The 26,215-nt window shown below is 53.1% G+C and overlaps 1 protein-coding gene across 8 annotated transcripts in view; it reads right to left on the reverse strand.

The window, feature by feature from the left end:
- The window catches only part of RASAL1 (RAS protein activator like 1), a gene marked incomplete at its 5' end in the record, with an annotated part of 29,310 nt that extends 3,346 nt beyond the window's left edge, over positions 1-25,964 (reverse strand). For 4 of the 8 annotated variants that reach the window (XM_082668083.1, XM_082668081.1, XM_082668082.1 and 1 more), the window contains 16 exons: positions 738-910; positions 2,117-2,261; positions 2,823-2,960; positions 5,643-5,835; positions 7,898-8,010; positions 8,304-8,368; positions 8,746-8,899; positions 9,033-9,150; positions 9,410-9,498; positions 11,287-11,418; positions 11,562-11,643; positions 13,825-13,954; positions 18,974-19,035; positions 19,194-19,307; positions 21,747-21,803; positions 25,885-25,949. In XM_082668083.1, coding sequence (XP_082524209.1) covers positions 738-910; positions 2,117-2,261; positions 2,823-2,960; positions 5,643-5,835; positions 7,898-8,010; positions 8,304-8,368; positions 8,746-8,899; positions 9,033-9,150; positions 9,410-9,498; positions 11,287-11,418; positions 11,562-11,643; positions 13,825-13,954; positions 18,974-19,035; positions 19,194-19,307; positions 21,747-21,803; positions 25,885-25,949 — 1,830 coding nt within the window. Of the gene's footprint in view, positions 1-737; positions 911-2,116; positions 2,262-2,822; positions 2,961-5,642; positions 5,836-7,897; positions 8,011-8,303; positions 8,369-8,745; positions 8,900-9,032; positions 9,151-9,409; positions 9,499-11,286; positions 11,419-11,561; positions 11,644-13,824; positions 13,955-18,973; positions 19,036-19,193; positions 19,308-21,746; positions 21,804-25,884 lie in introns of those variants that run through there. The other 4 variants (XM_082668086.1, XM_082668084.1, XM_082668085.1 and 1 more) reach the window with 4 other exon arrangements.
- Positions 25,965-26,215: the final 251 nt, after the last annotated feature.

Raw genomic sequence — 26,215 nt, forward strand, 5'->3', positions numbered from 1 at the left:
ACCCTCCTGTGGTCACTCAGCTGGTGGAGCCAGAATTGAAACCCAGAGAGTTGAACTCTAGAATCTACACTCTGCTGATAAAGTAGAAAGAGTAAGTTGTGGGCACCCTCTCCAGTGTTAGCTATTATGGTCTGTACATGTGCAGACACAGAATGGGTAGATCCAGTGTGTGTCTCAGTTTGTGCTAGGCTTGAATGGCAGCCCCATGAGGGCAGGGAGTTTATGTCTTGTTTACTGTGGTATCTCCAGTGACCAGAACACTGCATGGTACACAGTAGGTGCTCGAATAAATGCCTGATGGATGAATGAATGAGTGAACAAATGTCTGGATGTGAGTGCCTGTCCAGCCGGGCATGTACCTCTGGGTGAACAGATCCAATTGTGAGTCTCTATGGTATGTGGGCAGAGACCTGGGTGGTCACATCTGAGTGGGGTTCAGCAGTGTCCATGCCCTGTGCATGTCCACATCTGGGAGGATACGTCCCAGCCACCAGAGGTGCCTGTTCTGAAGAATGTTTGATGCTATGTGTAGGCGTTTGCCTGTCCGTGTCCTGTGCCCACACTGACCCAAAGATATGAGCAGAGCCTGGCCTCAGAGTTTGGACTTGCTAAGCTGCCACGGGGCCTTGGGCAGTCCTTGTCCCCTCCTGGACCTCAGTATCTCCCTGGGTACAAAGAGGCAGCTCTATGAGTGAAGCCACCCCTGGAAAACCCTCCACAGTGGGCTGGAGCCCCACCTGACACTCAGGACTCCTAGAGTAGGAGAGCATCTCCCCGCTGAGCCGGAAGTAGCGCTTCTTGAACGCAAAGCGTGTGGCCAGGCCGGCGGGCTCTTCCTTGCGCTTGAGCAGGTAGCCTTCTCGAACGGTCACCGAGGGCGGGACCAGGGCCCTGGCTGGGCCCCCAGGCTCTGGGAAATGGGGAGGGGGGACTGTGAACCCTTTCCACCCAGGCTCAACCTGCCGAGGGCCTCATGGAGGAGCGTGATTCTTGGCTCCCCTAGAGGCAGGAGGATGGAGAAGATGACTTTGGACTCCACTTTCTCCATAGGGAATGGGGGCTGGGGGTGTCAGAGAGTGGGGGGCCCAAAGCTGGCCTTGGCGATCCCTTTCCAGCTTGAGGGATGTGCAGGCAGCCAGCAGGGGGAGCCACGCCTTATGGAGTCAGTCCAGGGAGTGCCCTGGATCTAGCCACCCTTAGGGGTCCAGACACAGGCCCTCCCCAGCACACAGGGACCTCATCAGGCCACAACCAGGCCTCCACATTTGGACAGGCTGCTCCTATGTGACTTGGACCCAACTGTCTCATAACCCGGGCCCCACACTCTGATACAGACTCACCCCCAACTCCTCTGCTTAAAACTATCCCGTAGTTCCATTTCACTCCAGGTGAAAGCCAAAATCCTTCCAGCAACCCCACATGATCTGCCCCCCTCACCTCTCTTTCACTCCCTCTCATTCATTCTTCTTCACTGGCCCCCTCACTGTCACTCTCTGTCCCCACCTCAGGGCCTTTGCACATGCTGTGCCCAGCCTGGAACACTTCCCCAGGATCCTCATGGCTTGCTCTCTGTCCTCTTTCAGGTCTTTATTCCAATATCACCCTAGTGAGGCCATTCCTGGCCACCCTCTCTAAAAGAATGACCTGCCACCCCCAGCCCAATATTCCCTTCCCTCTTTTATTTTTTCTCCTAAGCACTTATCACTCCGTTAACACATGTGATTTGGTAATTAATCTTGTGTACAGCTTGTTGTCTCCACTAGAATAAAACTTCCACGAGAGCAGGACTTTCTTCTGTTTCGTCCACTGCTGTTTCCCTAGCACCTGGAACAGTGGCTATTACAAAGTAGGCACATAATAGATATTTGTCAATTGCATGAGTACCATGCCACGATTCCCACTCACATCTCCACACGGGCTGGAATGGTCTGGAGGGCCTGAGTCTGTTCGTCTGTGGGACCTAGCACGGTATGTGCCAGGAAATGTTTGTTGACTGACTAGCTGACCCACAGGTCCATGGTCTCAGTGCTAGCGGTGGGGGAGGGGTGGTAGAAGGGCAGGTCCCGAGGGTCCAGTGGAATGACAAGCTGGCTGTGGCAGGGCCACAGGAACTCACCCTCCTTCCCATCCACATCCACCAGCTGGTCCAGGAAGTCTCTCACACGCGAAATACTCTGCAGCAGGAAGGGGTGTAGGGGGGCCATCCACAGCTCCTTGCCCTGGCCCAGCTGCTGGCCCAGGTTTCCAATGCTCTGCACAGCCTGGAGCAAAGAAGCAGGGGATGCCAGCACCAACGTCACTGCAGTGAGGAAGGCCCTCTGTAGACCCAGAACAGAGCCCCAGAGTCCTGGCTCCCAAATCAGTGCTCAAGAAAAGGAGAAAACTCCTAGCAGCACCTGCTTTAGACAGTATCTGTCCCTCTCTGTGCACAGATATGTATCCCCAGTGCTTTTATTTTGTCCCCTCCTGAACCCAGATAACCCCATTCAGGACTGCTTGATGCCATCATGCATACTCGAGCCCATCAGAACCTCAGAATGTGGCCCCTTTGCAAAGGATGGTCTAATTCATACTAAGGCATAAATGACTGCTAGCCTGCTTCCCGCTTTGCCCCTGGAAGGGTAGGGGTTTTGTTCCAAAGAGGGAATTAGAAAGAGAAATGAATGCTTTCACATTCAGGATGGAAAGCTAATGGTGCCGTTTCAAACAGAGGTTTCTCTGGGCCTCATTTGGGTCTTCCATGGGTCCGGCCTCCACTCTGTTCCTCCCATGCTTCTCACTGGCTAAGGGCACCCGAGATGGGGGGGCCCCACTGCCGGCACCTTGGCAAGCAGCAGCAGTGAGCGTCTGGTCTGGGGATCTGCGTGCTGGTCCCGAAGGTCAAACAGCTTCGGGGTGAGGATGGCAGGAGCGAAGAATCGCAGGAAGAGAAAGCCACTTATGGCCAGGTTCTTCACATCCTGCGGAGAGGAGCGGCAGGTGAGAGGGGTCCCTCAAATCCACTTCTCAGCTGGGGAAACTGAGGCAGCAAGGACTAAAGATTGGTGGTACAAGGGGAAGTAGAATGGGAGACAGGTCAGGAGGCCGTCCTGGTCTGCCGAGGAGGCTTTTCCTCTCTGGGCCTCAGTTTCCCCACGTGGAAAATGGAGTAATAATACCAATCCTGCACGATCAGAATTAGCCAAACAGCCTCAGAGTCTGCTTTGTGCCAAGCACTGTGCGACGGGCACAGCCCTATGAAAGAGGCATCATCATTATTCCCAGTTTACAGCTGAGGAACCAGAGGCTCAGAGGTGTCAGGTGACTTGCCCGAGGCCACACAGCTGTAAGTGGCAGAGCCAGGATTTGAACCCTGCTCTTCACCACACTCTCCTGCATTCAACACTAGCTATGGAGTGTCAAAAACTAAGCCTGAACTGTCGCCTTTACTCCTAAAGCAATCCCATGGGGGTAGATACTGTTATCTCTGTTTTCCAGATGAGGAAACTGAGGCTCAGTGGTGAACCCAGCTCAGCTGGCTCCCTTGCCAGCCTCTGCCCCCTGCAAACTGTAAAGCATGGCGCCCCTCTGTGTGAGACCCAGGCCTGGCCCACCTGCACGCACGTAAGGCTGGTGCCCCCAGCTCCAGCAGAGGGGACCTGGGGAGAAGGTGTCTCTCTATCCTGGGTGCAAGCTCCCCCCAGGGGGCTCCTCACCTACCCCTCACACTCACCAAGCTATATTTAGCCCGAGAATGTGCTGCAGTGTTTATTTAGGGGTTGTATTCACACATAAGACAATACCCTCTCTGGGTGTGTGCCAACTTCCCGGGGGCACCTCCGAGTTGACAGTGAGCCCTGACAGGAGCTGGGCACCTGGAGCTGCCCAGAGGTGAGGGTGGAGGTCCCACTCATCTGGAACCCTGAACTGCTCCCAAGCCTGCCCCCCCAGCCCACTATGTTCCAGGGTAATTTTAGCCTTTGATATCAGCTCATCAACTTCCTCCTTTCTTAAGGAGGAACAAGTATCAGAGCGGCAAAGAAAGGGGCTCCCTTGGGTTCCTGCGACCCCACCCATCCTCGTGGGCCTGAGGAAGTCCCTGCTCCCTGCCCGTGGCCTCTGCCTACCATGGAGGCTGAAAACTGGGCGACACTTGGGTGTCATTGATCTTGGTTCCTCCCACAAGGGCCAGGCTGTCTGGGGCGCTGGCCTCCCGCTTCCCTCCCTTCCTCCCTGCCTTGGCTGTGTCCCACTTAGCACCTCCACTGGCAACCCAGGCAAGAGCCCTGCAGCTGTGGGGTAAATCACCCATGTCCCAGTTTGGAGGCCCAGAGCTCAATCCGCAGGTGGGGATGAGGGAAGAAGGAAGCGGTTCCCACTGCGGGTCTGGAGGCCTAGCCTCGAGTCCACGACTCTTGGCCAAGGTGCCTCACCTCTCTGGGCCTCGGTTTCCCCATCTGTAAGTGGGGAGAGGTGTGGCATAAATCAGGACCTCTTAACCCAGGCTCTAGGGGTTGGGCCATTACATCTCCAACATTTAGCGGGTCCTAGATCTTTCTGCAAAGCGAACCCCAGTCTGCATTTCTATTACGTCAGTGCTGCGTAAGACCTAGCCTCACTCGGTGTCATTTGTAAGCAAGGACCGTGACTGCCACCTCGGAAGGCATGCTGAGCATTAAACCTGGGGGTCTCAAACTGGCAACCCACAGGCCAGTCCAGCTGCAAACGTGTAATGATTGGCTCAAAGTATTATTGTTGTGTTATTGTTGTTAGGTAAACTAGTGCCAAAATTTAAAAAATAAGATTCCACACATAAAATCCAGACTGTTGGATTAAAAAACAAAAAAACTCTGAAGATCAGGCAATATTGGGTCCCCATTCCTACATGGCAATAATTGATTGTCTGGATCTGCCCCTTTAAGACAAGCTGTGGGAGCTCCAGTTTGCCACAGTCCCTACCACTCCCTACTGTACAACACCTTGATTGCTCTGTTCATTTACCTCACCTGCCTGAACCCTACAGCACCTAGAGTTCAGCTTTTGTATCAGTATTGGAAAAGCACTAGCATGTGCAGGGATTTCTTTTTAGACTTTATTTTAGGTGTCTGCTACTGAGTCCTGTGTGCCAGCCATCTCTGTCTCTCTGTCTCTCTGTCTCCCTGTCTCTCTAATAGCTGGAATTTAAGAAGCACTTGCTTTGCGCCAGACTGTATTATTTGGTGGTCATGAGCACAGGTTCAGGAGTCTGCCTGGGTGGGTGCCTATCCCATCACTACCCGCTCCTAGCTGTGTAACTTAACCTCCCTGGGCCTCAGTTTCCTCCTCTGTAAAATGGAATAATACTGGCACCCGGCTCGTAGGGTGGAAGTGAAGACTAGGCGAGGTAATAAATATGTAAAACAAGGTCTGACTCCTAGAAAGGGCTATATATAGTGTTAACTGCTATTATTATTATCATCATCATCATCATCATCATCACCACCCCTGGGTCCCAGATCCTATCAGAACACTGTCCCCACTTCTGCCAAGACACACAGCACTTCAGCGTAGGCAGCTCAGGTTTTGTCCCGCCCCTGCCCTTCCTCTCCCTGTGACCCTGGACAAGCTACTGCCCCTCCCCAGCCTCAGTCTCCCCATCTGCCCAATGGGAGTGCCTGGCCCACCTTGTGCTCTGCCTGGGGAAAGCGCTCCTCCACGCACTGGCGCAGCTGCTTGAAGGCGAGACGGATGGCGGGCGGGCAGCGCCCCACGGAGCCCACAATGGTATCCACGATGGGCCCCAGGTAGCCCGTCAGCAGTCCCAGGCTGGCCTCCCGCACGTGCTCCTCGGAGGGCACACCCTTGAAGGAGATTCTCCTGGGGGAGCAAGTGGAGGGCTCCGCCTCAGAGCCTGGCATCTGCCTGCTCAAAACCCTCCATGGGCCCCAACTGAGCTCAGAGAGCACCCACCTTCCCATCCCATCTCCATGGCCTCCCCTCCTACCATTCCACTGCAGCTGCTTCAAAACACGGAGCTTATTTCTGTCTTGGGGCCTTTGTACCTGCTGATCCCCCTGCTGGGAATCACCTCCTCAAAGAGGCCATCCCTCCCCCACTGCTCATCATCACGGACCCTGGTTCAGTGCATTTTCAGCATGGACCTGCCAGACACACACTCCTGCCCCAGGGCCTTTGCACTTGCGGTTCCCCTTGCCTGGAACACTCTTCCAGCAGATCTGTGCACGACTCCCTCCCTCAACTCCTCCAAGTCTTTGCTTCCATGTCCCCTTCTCTGGGAGGCTGTCCCTGTGACACCCTACGGAATATCGCAAGCCCCTCCCCTGCTCCTGGCTCTTGCCAGGACCCTCCCTCACTTTATCTCCCTCCTTTCCACTGATCGCCTGCAATAACCTTCTTCTTTAGTTTATTATCTGTCTCCCCCGAGAAGAGGGACTTGTGTCCATTTTCTCCCTGCTACGAACTCAGCTTTCAGCCCAGTGCCTGGCACATAGTAGGTGCTTAACAATTGTTTCGTTGAGTAGACGATGGAATAGCACTTTTCTACCTGCAATGATCTTGCTCCCTTCCTTCCTGTCCCCATGCAGGTTTAGGGTCTGTCCTGCCTACCCTAAGATTGTGAATTCCATGGAAGCCAGGCTGGGGGTTCTCAGCCCCACTGTGCCCTGGACCCAACAAGCTAAGCCCTGAACTAATTGTCTCTGGCATTGAATCATTTAATCCTAATGGCAACCCAATGTTAGATTAAGTAGGCTGATTGTTCCCATTTAACAGATGAGGAAACTGAGGCTCAGAGAGGTCCCCTTGCAAATAGGTGGCAGAACAGAGATTATAACTCAAGACTGCCGGTTCCAGAGTCTGCCCAGTTTCCTGGATGCTCCAGCTCCCTGCGGGCGCCCACTGACTCCCACCATCCTTGCCAGGGGTGCTGGGAAAAGCCCTGGCCTAGGGGTTTCACAGATGGACTCTGCCCTTCTGCTCAGGGCCTGGATTCAAATCCCCACTTTGCAACTTCCCAACTGTGCAAGCTTAGGCAGGTGACCTCCCCTCTCTGAGTCTCAGTTTCCTCATCTGTAAAAAGGGTCCTAATACCTGCCTCCGGGGTGGTCGGAAGGTGAGGGCAGCACTTGTTGGGCAAGGCCCAAAGTGAAGGAAAGACCCTCTCCTGCCTCCACCATGGTCCCCAATGGACTGCCCAGCAACCGGCTCGGATGGCTTGGCAGGAACAAGCCCGCCCACCCTAGCTGGAGGAGGAAAGTCCTGGCAATAAAGGAGGAGCCCATGGGCTTCCCTGGCGGTCCACTGGTTAAGACTCTGCACTTGCACTGCAGGGGGCGCGGGTTCGATCCCTGGTCAGGGAACTAAGATCCCGTATGCTGCACGGCACGGCCAAAACAAAAAAAGAAAGGAGGAGCCCAGGGAGGCATGAACTGACTCCCCTGACCCCGTCACTGCCCTGCTCCCTAACCCCATGTCATCGAGCGCTGCAGGATGCCACCTCTGCTCGCAGACCCACGCGGGGCCCTCCCCCAAGGGCCTCAGCCACCACCACCACGATAACAGAAATAACTAGTACTTATGGAGTATTAGTTAATGCTGGGCTTTGTGTATATAACTCAGTTAATTCTCATGACAATCCATCAGGTAGATATTCACGGGGGTTTAAGTAACTTGCCCAGCAGGTGTGGCAGAGCTCGGATTTGGACCCCGGGAGCTCATGTCTCAGAGTCCTGCCCATAACCACTGCATGACACCGTCTGAGGGGCTGGGCGCTTGCAGGGGAGGCTTTGAGGTAGAATGCGGGGCTCCTGAGCAGTCGTGCTGGAGGGAGGGGTGGGGGGCAGTCGGCAGAGACCCGGCCTGACAAGGCTGCAGGCAGACAAGGGGCCCGTGGACGGTTCACCCCTCAGGCTTGGCTCACCTGGTGCGGCCCAGGTCCATCTTGCACGGGTCCAGCTCCATGTACTTCTTCTCCTCGAAGACGCGGTTAATCACCGGCCTCAGGACCTCGTGCAGGTAGGGCATGCCCACGAGCTGGGGGCAGGGGGGCACCACACGGGGCGGGGCTGAGGGCGAGGCCAGGGTGTGCCCGTGAGCGAGGGTCAGGGGGACCACGCAGGGAGAGGTTCAGAGCGAGGCGGGGGCCTGCCCAAGGGCTGGGGTTGGGGTGCGACTCAGGGCTAGGCCAGCCACCAGCCACCAGCACCGCAGCTCAGTCACCCAGTGCTACCTGAGGCTGGCCAAGCTCTGGGGTCCGAGTAAGCACTGGGAAGGGAGTTCCCTTGAGGAAGCTGCTGTCGGGCCCCCCTAGGCCTTCACCAACTCACCTTCAGAAACTGTTCCATTGACTTGGATGCCAGGGAGTTAGAACGGAAGAGGGTGTTGGGGTCAGCTGGGAGGACAGAGGGAAGTGTTTGCTGGGATTTGGGTGGCTGAATCCACCTCACCCCACCCACCCAAGGTGGGGGTCATGATTCTTCCAGCCTCAGGAATTGAGGAGATTTGCAACGTCAACTCCGTTCACAGTACAAAGGCCCAGAGTGGTTAAGTGAGCTGCCTAGGGTCACACAGCTCATGAGTAGCAAAACCAGGGCCTGAACCCAGGACCATGCTCCCAGCTGACTGGGAGTGCACAGCCCGTGCCACCTCCGACACATACAGACACAGCAGCCCCTGCCCGCTGCCTGAGGCCCCCCCATTTCTCTCCCAGAGACGCGCTGCCGACTCATCCTTGGGGAGTGATGCATGAGGGTCATGCAGGCAACTCACTGGTCCGTGCCACCTCACGCCGGGTGAGATAGTCCAGAAAGGGCCCAGCCAGGCCCTGGCCAAGAAAGAGCTTCACCAGCTTGGTGGCAAGCTCCTGGCGGCAGTCCCCCGAGGTCAGCTCCTCCAGGACAGCCAGGGGGCTGGCAGCATCTTCCTGCACAAGGACAGGAGGCAGGAGAGGTGGCCTGGGGCCCTGGGACCCCAAAGCAGAAAAGCCCAGCTAGACATCCCTGAAGCAAGGGGAGGCCATGATCCAGATCCCTGCCCACCCGCAGTGACGCACCCACCTCTGCCGGCCCCAGCACAGACTCCATGAGCAACTCCCTGAGTGGCTGGTAGTACTGGGAGGGCAGGACGCGGTCCTCGGTCAGGCGCACCTTCAGCCGAAGAGCACCCAGGCTCCCCCTGGCCAGGGCCAGATCACAGGTGAAGGAACGTAAGTATGTATGGGCCAGCGCGGTGAGCCAAGATAGTCAGGTGTGAGTACAGGTAAAGAGCATAGATATTTGTAAAACAAGACAGGTGTGGACAGGTGTGGGCAGGTGTGGCCAGTATAAACAGGTGTGAACAGATATCAACCGGTATAAATACTGTAATAATACAAGCTGAAGGTGGTACCCAACATGGTTCCAGCCCAGCCTCCTCCCTCTGCACCCACGTTTACCCAGAATCCTCCTCCGCTCTGGGAAAGGGCAGGAGGTGGAACCAGCCATTGGGCGGATTCTGCTGTAGGACCTGCGGGGGGAACTCCACCTGTGGGGGGGGACACACAGACCCTCAGCAGAGCTCTGCCCCACCCAGCCCTGGAAGAAGAGGTCGGGCTGCCCACCCAAGGAGGGGCGGCAAAGCCCGCCAAGGGCTACCTCCTCCTCCCATACCGTATCCTGAGGGCCTCCAGGGGACACTTAATTTACAGTTGAGGAAACTGAGGTTCAGAGAAGTGGAGTGACTTGCCCGAGGTTACACAGCTGCTAGAGACAGCATGTCTGGACTGAGTGTATTTTCAGCTCTGTTTAGGGACGAAACTTGCATCTATCAAAAGGCATAAAGGGAATTCCCTGGTGGTCCAGTGGCGCGGCCAAAGGTAACTAAATAAATAATAAAGACAGTCCAGAAGGCCCGCAAGCCCCACCTCCCTCTCTTTTTAAATAACAACTTTACAGAGATATAATTCACATCCCATACAATTCACTGATTTAAAGCGTGTAATTCAGTGGTTTTTAGTATATTCACAGAGTTGTGTGACCATCACCACTAATTTCAGTCCGCTTTCTATCAGTTCCCCCACCAAAAAAAGGCCTATACCCATTAGCAATCACTCCCCATCCCCCAGCCCCTGGCAACGACTTATCTACTTTATGTCTTTATAGATTCGCTCGTATTAGACATCTCATATAAATTAAATCATATAAGATGTGGGAGGTTTGGGACTGACGTCTTTCACTCAGCATTGTGTTTTCAAAGTTCATCCACGTTGTAGCATGTGTCAGTACTTTGTTCCTTTTTATGGCTGAATAATATTCCATTGTGTAGATATACTACATTTTGTTTATTCGTTCATCTGTTGATAGACATTTGGGCTGTTTCTACTTTTGGTTATTATGAACGATGCTGCTATGAACATTAATGTAACCTATTTGGTGTGGATATAAATTTTCATTTCTCTTTGGTACACACCTAGGAGTAGAACTGCTGGGTCATGTGGTAACTCTATCTTTAATCATTTGAGGAATTGCCAGACCATTTTCCAAAGCCGCTGCACCATTTTATAGTCCCACCAGGAGTGCATAACCAAGTCTTCCTCTTATTTGCTCTAATATTGCCTCCTTTTAAAAACTGTCAGCCTTTGGAGTTCCCTGGTGGCCTAGTGGTTAGGATTTAGTGTTTTCACTGCCGCAGCCCAGGTTCAACCCCTGATTACGCAGTGCGGCTGAAAAAAACCCCAAAACTGTCAAGTCTGAGTATACATCCACTACTACTGAGAGGCAAGAAAAATCACGCATTTTACAGATGGGAAGACTGAGGTTCCAAGAGAAAGACCTTGAGCCCAGTGCTTCCAGGAGTAAGAGTTAGACTTAGATTCTGGAATCAGAGAGACCTGAACTCAAATCTTGACTCTGCCATTTCTTAATCATATGACCTTGGGAAAGCCACTTAACCTCTCTGAACCTTCATTTTCCCATCTGTAAAACGGGGACAACAATGGTCCTAGCCTCTTAACAGTGGCCATCAGGTGATGATGACCAATGAGGTGATGCTGGAGAAGCACTTAGCACAGGGCTAGCACACAGTCATCCTGGGTACTCTCATCCCAGAATAAGAATCTGGGCCCACCCTGTGACCTTGGACAGGTTCCTGCACCAATGGAACAATGGCACTCCATCACCCAGGCCTGGCCAGGGGACCTGATGAGGCAGTCTTCACATCTACCCTTCCAAGCAAGCCTGAAGATGCCCAGCCCATCTCCCCCTTCCCCCTTGGAGGCAATGGGAAGCCATGGAGGGTGTCAGGGGAGGGGGGTGTTGGGAGGGGCGTGCTCACCATGCCCAAGAAGTCATTCTTGCCAACCATGTCCCAGTCCCAGAGCTCCACCCGCAGCGGGGATGGGGGACCTGGCATCTCCCGCAGCTCCAGCACCTCATCCCAGTGTGGGAAGCGAGTCTTCTTGATGGTCTGGGAAAGGAGGGAGTGAGAGAGAGAGCTAATGCGACCACTGTCCCCATTTTACAGATGGTAAAACTGAGCTTCAGAGAGGTTAAGTGGCTTTCCCAAGGTCACCTGATGCCCCACTCTCCCGGCTCCGCTACACCACTTACCGAAGTCTCCAAGCTCTGGCTGCCCCAAAACACACGTGCAAATGGGTCAGATGTGCCGGAGATGTCTCGGGGGGCCAGGTCCCTGGGGACAGATGAAGTAAGGGGTGGGGGGGTCACAGGACCCTTGAGGAGCAAGACCCAAGCTGGACCTTGGAAAGGGGGTTCAGGGTAGACCATTCAAAGGCTGCTGGTTTCCAAGGCAACGAACTACCCCATTGTAGGGATCCAGTGAGGAACATCCCTCACCAGAGCCATCCAAGCCCAGTATCTTCCTATTGACTAATGCTACCCTACGAGGACACACTACTATGCCCCTAGTATCTCTCTATTGACTAATGCTACCCTACGAGGACACACTACTATGCCCCTTGTATCTCCCTATTGACTAATGCTACCCTACGAGGACACACTACTACGCCCCTATTTTCTAGGGAAGGAAACTGAGGCACTGAAAGGTCAAGTTGAACATCACAAAGCAGCAGGTGAAGGTGCAGTGAGGAGGGGGAAGGGAGCCTCAGTTTCCCTGGAGCCCCTGGATGGGAGACCAGATGCCAGATGCCAGGGTTCAAAACCTGACTCTCCCATTCACTGGCTGGGTGACACTGGGAAAATTTACTTCACCTCCCTGAGCCTCAGTTTCTTCATCTGGAAAATCGGAGTAATAACAGACCAACGTCACAGGGCCAAGGGTTAAATGTGACAATATGTGTAAAGGGCTCAGCATAGCAGCCGGCAGGTGGTAAGTGCTCAGCTCACTCATTCACTCAACAAACACTCATGCCCACACTGTGCCTAGGATGAAGAAAAGGCATGAAGCAGGGACGGCCTGCCTCTGGTTGCCATGACAACTCAAAGGCTCACCCCAGTCAGCCTCTCCCACCCCTCCTTCCCAAGGTCCCCCAAATCCAGGGACATTCCCACACACACACACCCAGGGGCTGCTTGTTTCCTCCCGCTGCTCCTCTCCCACCCCTGCTCGGCATCCAAAGCCTTCTTTGGTTTCCTAGGAGCCAGCCTAGTTGCTAAGCGACTGCAATCAGTCCCTCTCCTGCTTGCAAGGATCCTGCACAGCTTTGTGGCTGGGGAGGAGGTCATAGGCACACAGCAGATGAGGTGTCCCTGCCCCATACTGAGTCCTTTTGTTTGTCCTATGCCTGCCTGCTACTTCATCCAGACTCCAGGGAGCCCCAGCTGGGGACAGAAATCTGGAGGTTGTAGGAGAGGCACAGAGAGGGCAAGATAGGGCTTTAAGGTCACAGAGCAAACTAGAAACAGAGATCCAGCCCAACCTGGGCAAGGACTGGCCTAAAAGTAAGGGTCGAGGGAGTAAGGTGTTGAAATAAAAGGCAGAAAACAAGATAGGAGATGGGAGGGAAAAGAGGAGTGGAAGTATTTAAGGAAATAGAGGAATGGGGGAGCTGAGAAACAGAGAGGAGTGATAAATAGGCAAGAAGGAAGATGAATATCCCAGAAGCTGCTGCCCCTGGAGGTTCATCTGTGGGTTTTACTGGTCCTGCATCCGTCTTCCTTCTTATGTTTCTTTGGGACAGGACCTATCCCTCCCTCTCTCCCAGTCCACATGACTTATATGAGTTGATCCCTCCTTCCACTGCAGGAATGGGCTTGGAACTCAGGCCTGACCAGTCAGAGTCAGTGTAATTGGTTTAGTGATAGGCATGTACCCCAGATTGGGTCAATAAGAATTAGTCCCAGGATATTGGTTGGAAATGGTGAAAGACAGAAGTTCTTTCTCCATTGGAGCTGCCAAGTTGATAGCATGCCAGTCTGGGGCTTCTGGGGTCATCTTTGCCCCTACCTGGGGGAGAGACTGTCTGAGGATGAAGTTAATACAAAAGACATCCAAGGAATCTATTTCTACAGAGTCCTGATGTCACTGTTGGAGCACCTGGATCCAGCCATGCCTGAAGCTACATGCCATTCATACAAGCCAATCTGCTTAAGCCAGTATGAACTGGGTGTCTATCACTTACAATTTGATTAATACACCTCCACACTCATCTGTCTGGTCATCCTGAGTATCTGGCCTTTGGTTGCTAGTCACTGGGGCCCCAACAAAGATTTTGTTTGTGCTTTAACCCAAGAAATTTGCAACCTGGTGAGCTTGGACCGTTTGCCTGCCAAGGATCCTGGTTGTGAGCCCAGAAGTGTGCCAGGAGAGAGGTGGTCTCAAGGCAGGAGGACCCAGTGGATTTCTGCTCAATCCCAGACCATCCTCCCATCCAATCCCCCATCATGACCATACCTGGCCTGGAGCACGTGACAGCGAAGACAACGGCCCCTCACATCCTCCAGCATCTGCACGGCCAGGCAGATCTCACCCTGCACCTCTGCATCAGGGTCCACATGGCTCAGGTTGATCCAGCTATCAATTCCTGGAGGGCGCAGGCACTAACATTCATTAAGCACCTACCGTGGTCTAGACAGTGCATTAACTTAAAAATTCAATTAACATTAAAAAGGTATTGAGTCTTGGACCTCTCATGTTAGCTTTCTGTTGTAGGTACTGTAATTATCCCTACTTCCAGATGAGGAAAATGAGGCACAGCGAGGAAGGAGCTTTGCCCATGATCCCACAGCTAGTAAACAGCAGAGCTAGGATTTAAACACAGGCAGTATAGTTCTAGGGCCAATGCCCCTAACCATGTACTATCACACTCTTCATCCTGATACATAAAGCCCCGCATCATTTAGTCCCAATATACTCCCCCCTCAATAAAAACCTTGGGGGCTTCCCTGGTGGCGCAGTGGTTGAGAGTCCGCCTGCCGATGCAGGGAACACGGGTTCGTGCCCCGGTCCGGGAAGATCCCACATGCCGCGGAGTGGCTAGGCCCGTGAGCCATGGCCGCTGAGCCTGCGCGTCCAGAGCCTGTGCATCCGGAGCCTGTGCTCCGCAACGGGAGAGGCTGCAACAGTGAGAAGCCGGTGTACCACGGAAAAAAACAAAAAACAAAAAAATACTTGGACATTCCTATCTCTGAGCCTTCATTCAGGCTCTCTGCTTGAATCAATCAAGTCAATCTTAGTCTCAGTCTTAACCTCTCCCTCTCTCCTTCTCCCTCTCCCTCATTTCTCTCAACACTTTAGAGATATTGTTCACTGACTTCCAGCTTTGATTGTAGTTATTGGGAAGTCATTTCAGCCTAATAATTGATCTTGTGTGAATAGTCTATCTTTTCCAAGTTTAAGGACTATGGCTTTGATGTTTGCTGCAGTTTCCCCACAATGTGTCTAGGTAAGGATTTTTTTTTTTTTTTTTTTTATCCTGCTTAGTACAGGTTGTGCTTCTCCTGCTTATGGACTCATGCCCTTCCTTGAGTTTTGGAAAATTCCATGTGGTCAATTTTTTTTATCATTTCCTCTCCCCAGCTTTTTCTATCTTCTGCTTCTAGGACTCCAATTAAATGAATGTTAGACCTTCTCAGTTATTTTCTATGCCTTCAACTTCTCTTTTGTACTTTCCTTCTCATTTCTCTGCGCTAAGGTTTAAATAATTTCTTTCTGAATGAACGATCTGCTGTTGAACTCAGCCACTCAGTTTTCAGTGTCAACAATTGTACTTTTTATCTCTAAAAGTTTGATTTGGTTCTTTTCCAAGTCAGTCTATTTTTTTAAGGTATTGCTTTAATTTATCATGGTTATTGCTGGCCCTTTCTGGTGATTAACTTATTGAATTTTTTAAATTTCTATAATCATAAATACAGAATCTAAAGCCTTTATGGGTCTAGATCTGAGGGCCATTGTCTCTGCTGACTCTCGCTCATGGTGGCATGGCACACTTCCTTGAGTGTGTGGTGTTCTTTGATTGTGAAGCCATGCTTGTTGGAGCTCACTCTGTGGGAAATTCAACGTGAAGATGCTTATCCCTGGAGGGCAGTGGTGGCTGCTTATTCTGGAACCTTTTAAGGGTCTCAATCTAATGGGGAATTCTCAGATTCAGTAATATCTGCCTTCCCCCTAGCCTAAGATTCAGTCTGTTTGTTGACTGTGAGTTTGATATTGACATTTACTTTCAGGGAACTCCTTCCTGATTTCCTTTCTTGTTGCTCACCACTCCCCATTAGGTTTTAGCTCATGATTTGCAGGAGGTGGGGGGAGGAATGCTGAGAGTTTTTTCCTTCTTTACATCCTTCCAACAATGTATTAGGAATTGCATGTAATTCCGGATCTCACTGTTATGTGGCAGGAGGGCCCTTCTGAGGATCTAGTTCCCTCATGCTGCTGGAAGTGTAAGTTGCATCTCACCTCTCTAGCTCCACCGCTACCCCCAAGTCCAGGATGCCATCAGTTTTTCTCACTTGATTATTGCAACAGATACCTAATTGATCTCCCACATCTACTCCTGTCCCACTGTGATCCCATATCCACACAGCAGCACAGAAACCTTCTGAAAATGTATGTAATCTCTTCTGTCAGTGCATCCTCTGATATTATGGCTCCAATCTCTTCACTGTCTTACTCAGGCACCATCGATGACTCCCTAGTGTCTCCAGAAGAAAGTCCAGACTCTGGCCTCCTCCCCAATCAACCCCCATCGAGTATTCCATCTGGCCTGGCTCACACCTGACCTCAGAAGAGGATCCATGGAGATGTGCCTTAGCATCTTTGCCAAAGCATCTTTAAGAACTAACTCATTCCCCTTCCTCCAGGAAGCCTTCCTTGACCACACTAGCCCTCACTGCCCTCTATCATGCCAGTGATGCCTCACATACCTCCACCCCACATTGCAGTCGTTTTAAAAAATAAAAGGCACCCACAGACACAAGACAGTTTCGATTTTTTCTTCCTCCCTGTTCTGGGTAAATGTGTTTTATTTTTCTATCTGTCCATAAGTTCCTTGAAGTTAAGCCTTAGATGTCATTAATTTAATTCCACCCCCTTGGGTGGATGTTTGAGGCACACTGGGGACAGCTCAGTGGACAGGTTAAGAACACAGACTTAGGAGGCAGGCACAGCCTGGTGTCAATTCCCACCTCTGCAACATCTAGGAGGGACAAGTCACCCCACCTCTCCAAGCCTCACTTCCCATCAGCTGTGAATTTGAGATCATTCTGGTGCATACTTCATTTGGTGTTGTGAGGACTAAATGTAAAGTACTTAGCATTGTGCCTGGCACATAATAAGCCCTCATTAAATCGGAGTGATGATTATGATGATTGGCACATAGGCTGTCAACTAACGCTCACTAATGAAAAAATATATTATTATATTATTCAATAAATGGTGTCAAGACAAGTAGTAGTCATCTAGACAAAAAATAGTAAAGTTTAGTCCCTACCCCATACTTTGTATCTGGGTAAATTCCAAATAGATGAAAGACTTAACTGCAAAAAAAAAAAAATGGAAACAAATTGTTGCTTGAAAGAATCATGTAAAAAATAATTGTCTTAATCTTAGGGTTGAGAAAGCCTTTTAGGTATCACAGAAAATCAAAAGCCAAAAAAAATTGTTGACTACAAAAAAAGAAACAAATTTTCTTCTGGAAAAAATTGTAATCAAAGTCAAAATATAAGCCACAAGGGAGAAAAACATTTTGCAGCTAATATGACATTTTCCTCACATGTAAAGGGCTCCTACAAATCAGTAAGAAAAGGCAACAACTCAGTGGGTGAACAATACACATACAATGTGAATAGACAATAGACAAAAAAGGAAATAAAGTGACTCTTGAATATATAAAAAGGTCTTCAATCTCACTCATAGATTCAGAACTCTAATGGAAAACTGATGAATTCATAAAAGTGCTAACAAAAGATCAAGATGAAAAAAACTTAATTACATGGGACTCAGTGAACTGATGAAGATGATTATAATTTCTGTGACTTTCTGTTTGAATAAAAAAAAAAATCTCACTCATAGAGAAATGCAAAATAACCCACGCTAAGAGGCAATTTTTTTTTACCTATCAAATACAAGATCCAAGCGTTTGGTATTTGTTGGCAAGGGTACAGGATGGGTTAAACTGTTAACTCCTCCAGGGAGGGTAACTTAATTACTATAATAACTATCAAATGTGCTAATGTGGGTACGCTTTGATCCAGCAAATCCACCTCTAGGAATTTATCAAGCTGATTGATGTAACTTGCATATATGTGTGCAGTCACGTTTGTACAAGGCTAGTCATTGCAGCATTGTTTGAACTAGGAAAAGACTGTCAACAACCCAAGTGTCCATCACGAGGGGACCAGACAAATAAATGATGGCACAGCCAGCACTGGGTGGCACAATGGAACGCCACGGAGTCATACGAAGATCAAAGAATGCGGAAGCTCTGGGGACACCATTAGGGAAAGATCTCCAAGGTACATGGTGAAGTGAAAAGACAGGGTACAGAACAGATGAGTTTAATAGGCTACCATTCCTATAAGCAGAGAATAAAAACACATATAGTATAGAGTTAAGATCACAGACTCTGGGTCTTCCCTGGTGGCGCAGTGGTTGAGAATCTGCCTGCTAATGCAGGGGACACGGGTTCGAGCCCTGGCCTGGGAGGATCCCACATGCCGCGGAGCAACTAGGCCCGTGAGCCACAACTGCTGAGCCTGTGCGTCTGGAGCCTGTGCTCCGCAACAAGAGAGGCCGCGACAGTGAGAGGCCCGCGCACCGTGATGAAGAGTGGCCCCCTCTTGCCACAACTAGAGAAAGCCCTCGCACAGAAACGAAGACCCAGCACAGCCAAAATAAATAAATTAATTAAAATTAAGATCACAGACTCTGGAACTAGACAACTTGGTTCAAATCCCAGCTGTCCCACTTAATAACTTTGTGATCTTGGGCAAGTTATTTAACCCCCTGTGCCTCAGTTTGTTCACCTATAGAGTGGGCATAACAAGAGTACCTATCTCTTAGGGTTATCACGATAATTAAGTGAATTGATACGTGTAAAGCACTTAGAAAGTGTTCAGCATACAGTAAGCACTATATAAGTGTTTGCTGCTATTACTATTGTTACTTGCTTGCATATATTTAAAATGTCCCTAGAAGGACATACAAGAAACTGACAACACTGAGGATGAGAATGGAGTAGCTGGGGGGACTTCCCCGGCAGTCCAGTGGTTAAGACTCCCCGCTTCCACTGCAGGGGGTGTGGGCTGGATCCCTGGTTGGGGAACTAAGATCCGGCATGCCATGCAGTGTGGCCAAAAAAAAAAAAAAGAATGGAGTAGCTGGGGTAAGAGGGACAGTTTCATGGCTAATTGTATCTTCTGAATCTTGACCTATGTAAATAAGCTAACCGCTCAATACACGAACTAAATTAAAATGAAAAACAAAAGCAACAACCAAAATAATTTTCCCCTGAAGGCTCTGTGTTGCCCCGTGCTGCTGGCTACGCCCTTACAACTGCCACCCGCTCTGCCCTCTGCCCGGCTGGGGGCCAGTGCCCCTCACCCACCTCGGGGGTCAGCTGTAATGGCCTCCCTGCTCAGTGAGATCTTGCCTATGATGTCGTCGTGCCTGCAGAAAGGCAGGCAGATGAGGGTCCAACTTAGCGACCCCTGCCCCGCCCGTGGAGAGGTGGAGGCAAGGCATCAACGGCTGGGTGGGTGGGTACTGTGTATTAGGGTGTCCCGCCTTCCCTCAGATGCCCAGGCTTGGGTCCCCAGCACACACACCCCACGGTATCCTCGTCCAGCACATAGAAGGCCAGATGGTGGAAATCCAGGGGCAGGTGCACTGTGTACTCCTCCCCCCAGAAGGGGCTCAGGCTTCGCCAGATGGTTGCTGTCCTGCAAAAGGGGACATGGGGGGCTGGGGGCCTTCAGGCCACACAGGCAGCAGATACCTGGGGACACACACACACACACACACACAGGGATCCAGACACATACACACCCAGAGCTACTCAAATACACTCAAATACAGCTACAAACACACACACTCATACACTCAAGAATCCAGGCATGGAAACACACACAAATACACACACAAACCCTGACCCTCACACACCCAGGGACCTCAACACACACACACACACACACACACCACACACTCCCATGGGGATACACACTGAAACAGAAATATTCACAGATATACCAAGGAAGCCAGAGACACAAAGAGACACATTCACACATATACAGATATACATATGCATCCTCAAAATTTTCTAGAAACACATATCTGTGTGTTTCTACATATAGACACGTGCAGACACACAGAGAGAAAACAGAAACATTCACACAGAGACACAGAGAAAAGAAATGCCCGAACATGGAGACACACATAGACCCACAGACACACACTCACATACAGAGGGTGATATGCAGCAGAGATACACACGCAGAATCACACTGTCACACAGTAACTGACAAGACACACGATTCCATCCATCCATTCATTCATTCACTCCATAAACACTCACCCTGACCTATGTGCCAAGTCTTGGGGGCTATGGAGAATCAGAGGTCCCCACCCAAGGTCCCCACCCCCACAGAGCCTTGCTCAGCAGACTGGTGTTCCCTCCTGAGCCCTTGTGACACAGTGAAAGAAGTTCTGTGATCGGTTAGCTCAGTGGTGCCCACTGGGGTGAGGACAGGAGGGGTCAGGAAAGGCTTCCTGCAGGAGCTAGTCAGGCAAAGCAGGGAGAAAGGATGAGAACAAGTATTCCGCATGGCTGGAAGAGCACGAGCACATGCAAAGGCCCTGAGGCAGGAATGGTGAGTTTGAGGAACAAGAAGATGGTGGTTGGGAGGCAGGGATGTGTGAGGGGCCAGGAGACCATGAAGTCAGCAGAGGCCAGAGCACTCAGTAAGCAAGGGGAACCCCGGAGGGTCGGGGACCAAGACAAACCCAGAAACAGACACACATACATCTTCACCCCAACACCTCTGCAGATGCACTTCCCTTTACACAATGGGGAGAAAAGAACCTACTTTGCCCAGTGAAGACACACCAAAATTTACGGTTGCAAAATTTGGTCTGCACACCTGCCACTGTCTTCCTCCTTCCTTCCACACACCCTTCCCCAGCAAAGAGTATGAACGTGGACACACACACACACACACACACACAGCCCAGGGCCCCAGCATCAGACGGACTCTTCTCTCCAAACACCCTCTTCCCGCTACCCTGACCTCTTCCCGGCTGGAAGGCCCCTCAGGCTCCCCAGCCCCCGAGCTGAGAAGCTCCTCAGAGCCCAGAGGGGGTGAGAGCCTGGGGTCACACGGAAAGTCAGTCTGTGGGTTTGGGGGTGGGGTCACAGCATGCGATAAGGGGCAACACAAGCACAGAGAGAATGATGGGGGTTGGTCGGCTGGTGCGCTGCAGGCTACCCTTCTCCACACGGGCTCCCTGCCCCCAGCTCCCGGCCCATCTGGACCAGAACTGGTGCCAGGAGGATGCTGAATCCTGCTGTCTCCATAGGAACCGAGGCCTCAGCCGCCGGCCCACCCACACCCTTCAGGCCTGCGGGGGCTGAGAGCCGTCCTTCAGTCCAGCCCAGCACAGCACAGCCCGATGTCTCCCCAGCCCGAGACTCGCTCACACACACCAAACATCTTCACATCCTCACATGTGTTCACAGTGGCGCCTGTGTACCCAAATAAGCAGGCATTGGTGCACACGTGCATGTACACGGCAGCCCACGTGTGCACACACACGTATACCCCCCCACGCTGGTACACAACATGAACCTCTGAGCCTGCACACCCCCAGGGACACGCACCAGTGGTCGCAGGCATTCACACCAGCCCTCCGACATCCCGACACACACTCACAAGCAGGCCCAGCCGGGCGCACATGCACGCCCCCCCACCCCCCCGCACACACACACGTACACACCCCGGTGCCCGCAGCACCCAGCAGGCCCGGAACCAGCCAGCCCAGCCAAGCGTGAGATGCCCATCCCCGGGGAGGCCACTGCGGAAGGTACAATCTGGCCGCCACTGAGTCAGCCCAGGACGCCAGCAGGGACATCATCAGGACAAGAGGGAAGGGGGAAGATGTCGGCCAGTTGGTGGGACCAGATGGAGAGGGGAGCCGGCGCCCCCTCTGTCTGGGCCCATGGCCAGGGTACAAAGCACCCACCATCAGGCCCGCGAGTATCCCCTTGGGGTAAATGTTGCCCTCCCCCAGGTCCTCTTTTCAACGTGAATTCTTGTGCCTGGACTCCCCAGGTCAAGATGGAGCCCCGTCTCCTGGCCCTGCTCCCTTTGCCCTCCCCTCCTTACCTGGCCACCACTTCGTCGTCCACTTTCACTATGCAGTAGGGGTCACTGCTCCCAGACCTGCAGAAGGAGGAGGTTTGGGGAGCGGGCTTGGGGGAGCAGCCGTGGGTGGGGATCCCAATCTGCCTTCATTTTACAGATGGGGGCAACTAAGGCCCAGAGAGGGGAGGGGATTTGCCCAGGGTCACACAGCAAGTTCAGTGGAGGCAGGACCTCTGGGGACCAGCAGACGATGTCATGGCTGTCCAGCCCACCCACTGCGGACCTCCTTGAATGGGCCCTGGGCTTCCACCCAAAGAAATAGAACATTGAGACATGAAGCCAGAAAATTTGGAGTCCCGGTCACAGGAAGCCCAAAGCGGTGGTCCAGAGCACGTGCTCTGCTAGGGAATCATCCCTGGCCCCAAGTTTACTAACTGTGGAACCCTGGCAAGACCCCTTCCCTCTGTGGGCCTCAGTTTCTCTGCTCCGTAAGTCGGGTGTAATATTTTCACATACCCCCTAGGGTGGTTGGAGGAGCTAAAGAAGCTAATGCACGGTGCGATGCATCATGGCCGACCCCAGAGCTTTCCCACAGGTGCCTGAACACCACCCTCAGGGTAAGCATTGCCCTCTCCATTGGGAGTTTCCCTGGGACGGGACTCCCCATAGCTCAGCCTTCAGCGAGGATGGACAGCTGCTCTCACTGCAGGCACAGACCAGGGCACCCAGACCTCAAAACTCAACCAGTAGGAGAAATGGGCTCCATCCCCTTGAGTAGCCATGAGCCATAGGCCAACCAAAGCCAGTTCCAGCCCCGCTTCATAGTAAGAGTTACTAGTCCATCCCAAGCTATCGACCAGGGGCCCTCATCTCTTTCCCCAACCCCCGCCCCCTTCCCATCACACAGGCTTCCTTTGTCTTCCACTAAGCTCAGTCCAGCCTCAGGGCCTTTGCACTTGCTGTTCCACCTAACTAAGACACCCGCTCTGTTCCTGATCTTGTCATGGCTGGCTCCATCCTATTATTCAAACCTCAGCCCAAAAGTCACCGCCTCAGAGAGGTGGTCCTTGATCACCACTGTCCTCCAACAGTAGACAGTGTAAAATTGATCTCCGATCCCTCTGAGCATGTGAAATCATCTTGCTCCGTTTCTCTCCGTTTAGTGTCTGTCTCCATGGCTACCTGCAACTTCCGAAATCTGATTTCCTGGGGGGAGGAGCTGTATTTCCCCACCCTCACCTCCTCCCACCACCGCAGAGTCAGAATTTGAACCCAGGTCTGTGGGGTTCGGCACACATGTTCTTCACCAATGCCTGCACCCCAGCTCACGATCCCTTGTCCAGATGGCCCCCTCCCCTGACACCCCAGCCCCCGACCTCTCTCTGCCCCCTCTCTCAGCTCCGTTTGTCATTGATCCACAAATGCCTCGGGGATTCCCAGGAAGAGGGCCGCTGGCACCGGGAGCTGCTCCAACCTCGTCTGCTGGCTGAGCCCTCCCCATGCCTCGGTTCCCTCTGTGGACTCCTTCCTCTAGTTCCCTCTGCCGGGTGTACCTTCATTTCCCCATCTGCTCTCCATCCCTGCACACCTCAGACTGGTTGGTGTCCTGTGTCCCTGAACTCCTCTCTGGGTTCTACCTCTGACCTCCCTTCTGCGTAGTGCCCCAGGCCTCAGTTTTCCCATCTGATCTATCCCAAACCCATTGGGCGGAGTAACCCTGCGAGCCTCAGTTTTCCCATCGGGCTCCACCCCCCTGGATGCCCGTGGCTGGTAACCCCCTCTATCTCATTTCTCTCTCTGGGTCCTCTCTCCCTGAGCTTCTTTTAGGCGGGCTCCAATCCCTCGGTTTCCCCAGCAGCAGATGTGGGGCAAATGGGCTGGGATCCATAGAAAAGGGCTGGGAGCCACGCCTCCTCCCGTCTACCCAGCCTGACCCCTGGGTCCCTCATGGGAGCCAAGCACGTCAGCTCCAGGACTCTGACGCACAAGGGCCTTATCAGGCTCCTATCAGGCAGGGGCAACAGTGGCGGAAGGGAGCTGCCCCTTCCAGACCCTCAATCTCTCTAGACCCTTGGCCTCTCCCACGGCTCCTGCCCCACCTCAAGCATGGGAAAGCAGGCCCATCTGCCGTTGCCTGCCCAGTCTGGTTGGGGCATGGGGGCAGTCAGGGTTCAAATCCCAGCTCTGTGACCTTGGGCAAGTGACTTTGCCTCTCTGAGCCTCGGTTTGCCCATTTGTAAAATGGAAATGCTAATAGGACTACTGGAAGTGTTAAACACAGGACCTGGCCCATAGGAAGCCGTCAAAGACATAACAGCTGCTATTATTAATGACAGAAATAACTCTCAAATTATCAACTGAGGCCTCCTCCCAAGCCAGGCCCAAACCCCCTCAAACCGGGTGAGGCTTCAGGAAGAATCTGGGCCCTCTCCCTTAGGAGAGGGAAGAGAGGACATATCCATCTAAGAGTCCCCACAGGCATGGAGATCCCAGCACGCTCTGAGGGAGCCCCTCTGAAGGGCACCAACAGCCAGGGAAACTGAGGCAGTGTGGCTGGATCCCCCACTGGGGCTTAGTCACTCTCCTCTCTGGTTCTGGGGCATGGCCCACCTCAGAGCTCACCTTGGCCCGGGAACTTGGGGGAGGAGGGGTGGCCAAGAGACGCAGGGACCAGGTATGAGTCAACTCCCTCCGCAGAAGAGGCAGAGGGAGCCCTGCGAGCCATGGCCGGGTCCAAGGACAACATCCGTCACTCCCTCATCGCCCTCACCCGGGACTGGTGGAGGGGCCGGAGCAGCTGGCCAGGTCAGCAGCTGGCAGGTCCCCAGTCCTGACCTCACTGCCTCGACAGTTCCAGAATCACTAATTGTCGGGTGCTCTGAGAGGGCATCTCATAAGAGGGGAATCAGGGGGCTCGTCCAGATGCTGCATTTGCACAGCAAGCGAGCTCTCTGCCTTCCCCAGGTGCGTGTTTTCTTGAGGTCGCTGATGAGGATGCGGGGAGCTAGAACTGCTCTCTGCAGCTTCCCCCTTGACATAGCTGCAGGGCTGGGGAGGGGGGATGTTCATGAAGTCAAAGGTAGGATACTCCTCACTGGGGGCCCACAGCTGGGGGAGTCAGAGCACAGCTAAGCCCCAGCCTGTGCGAAGGCTCAGAATCCACGGTCCTGCTCACCTGGCCAGCAGGTAAATGCTAAGAGGTTCTCCACCCTCAGCTGCATGCGGCTTGGAGACTCCTGTCCAGGGTTTTCATTGCCCAGATGGGAAATCCAAACCCAAACAGGACTAGGTTCAAGGTCATACAGCCAATGTCCTGCCAAGGGCAGGACACACCTGTTTCAGGTGCTGACACCCTTAGAGCCCCTTCTGGGCTCCAGGCCAGGCAGGAGGGGGCCCCCTCCCCCCATTCTGCTGACTCGGCAACTGCTGACTTAGCCCTGAGGGAAGCACAGCGAGGACTGGTACTAAAGGGAACCTGAGGGTCCTCCAGCCCCATCACACCTGGCTAGGGAGGGGGCTGCAGGGGGAAGTTGGCTCTTCAAGCGGCTTAGCATCCAGGGAAGGTCCCCATTGGGCTGGGAGCTGCTGGCTGGGGAGCTTAGGGTTTTGGGTCAAGAGGACCCCAGTTTCCCCCAGGCGTGGCCGGTGGGCCACTTGGTGACACTCTGCAAACCTAAATACCAGATGCACACAGAGGAATCCTGGGGCCACCTGGATCCCAGGCCCTCTGGGGCTCCTCCCCAGGGTTCTCTTAACAGGTGCCCACCCAGGCCTGGAGAAACCCCACCTCCAACATCTGCCTGGACTAAGAAAGAGAGCCCCCCACCCCTAAAGCCCCTCCCCAGCTCTGACAGAATCCGACCCTCTAATCCCCAGGGCTGAAGCCCTGGAAGACCCCCTTTAGCACGTCCCAGGAACAAAGACACCCCTTTCCTGGGGGCGGGGCGGGGCATCTGCTAAGTCTTGGTGTCCCCTCCCACCATGAAGCGATAGGCGTGGGGCCTCTCGCCCCATGAAGGTGGATCTGCCTCAATACTCGGTCTCAGACAAGAACCCCCGCCCACTTCACCGACCTTCCCTGGCACGCGGAATGAGCGACCCCCGCCCCATCCCATGCCTGGAACGCCCCCCATCCCCGACTGGCCCCGGGGGTACTCACACGTCCTTGGCGGGCAGCGCCCGGCCCTCCACGACACGGACATTCAGGGAGCTGCTCTTGGCCATGGCGCCCAGCCCCAAACTTTCCGGCCAGGAGGACGTCCAGGTTCCGAGGCTGTACCGCGGCGGGGAGGGCGTCTACGTGTCACAAACAGCGAGCCTGGCACCCTGTCCCGGGATCCCAGCGCCGCCTGTCCGACACGCGGGTAGCTGAGCAAGTGGTTTCCGAAGGAGGAGAAAGGATAGGTGTCCGGGGAGGGGGCGCCCCCGCCAGACTCTACAGGTAGGAGCTGGGCGCCGAGCCGGCTGAGCGCGCGGGGGACACCGCCAGC

The sequence above is a fragment of the Grampus griseus genome, assembly GCF_964374135.1.
Source record: "Grampus griseus genome assembly, chromosome: 12".
In the NCBI taxonomy this organism is placed as follows: Eukaryota; Metazoa; Chordata; class Mammalia; order Artiodactyla; family Delphinidae; genus Grampus; species Grampus griseus.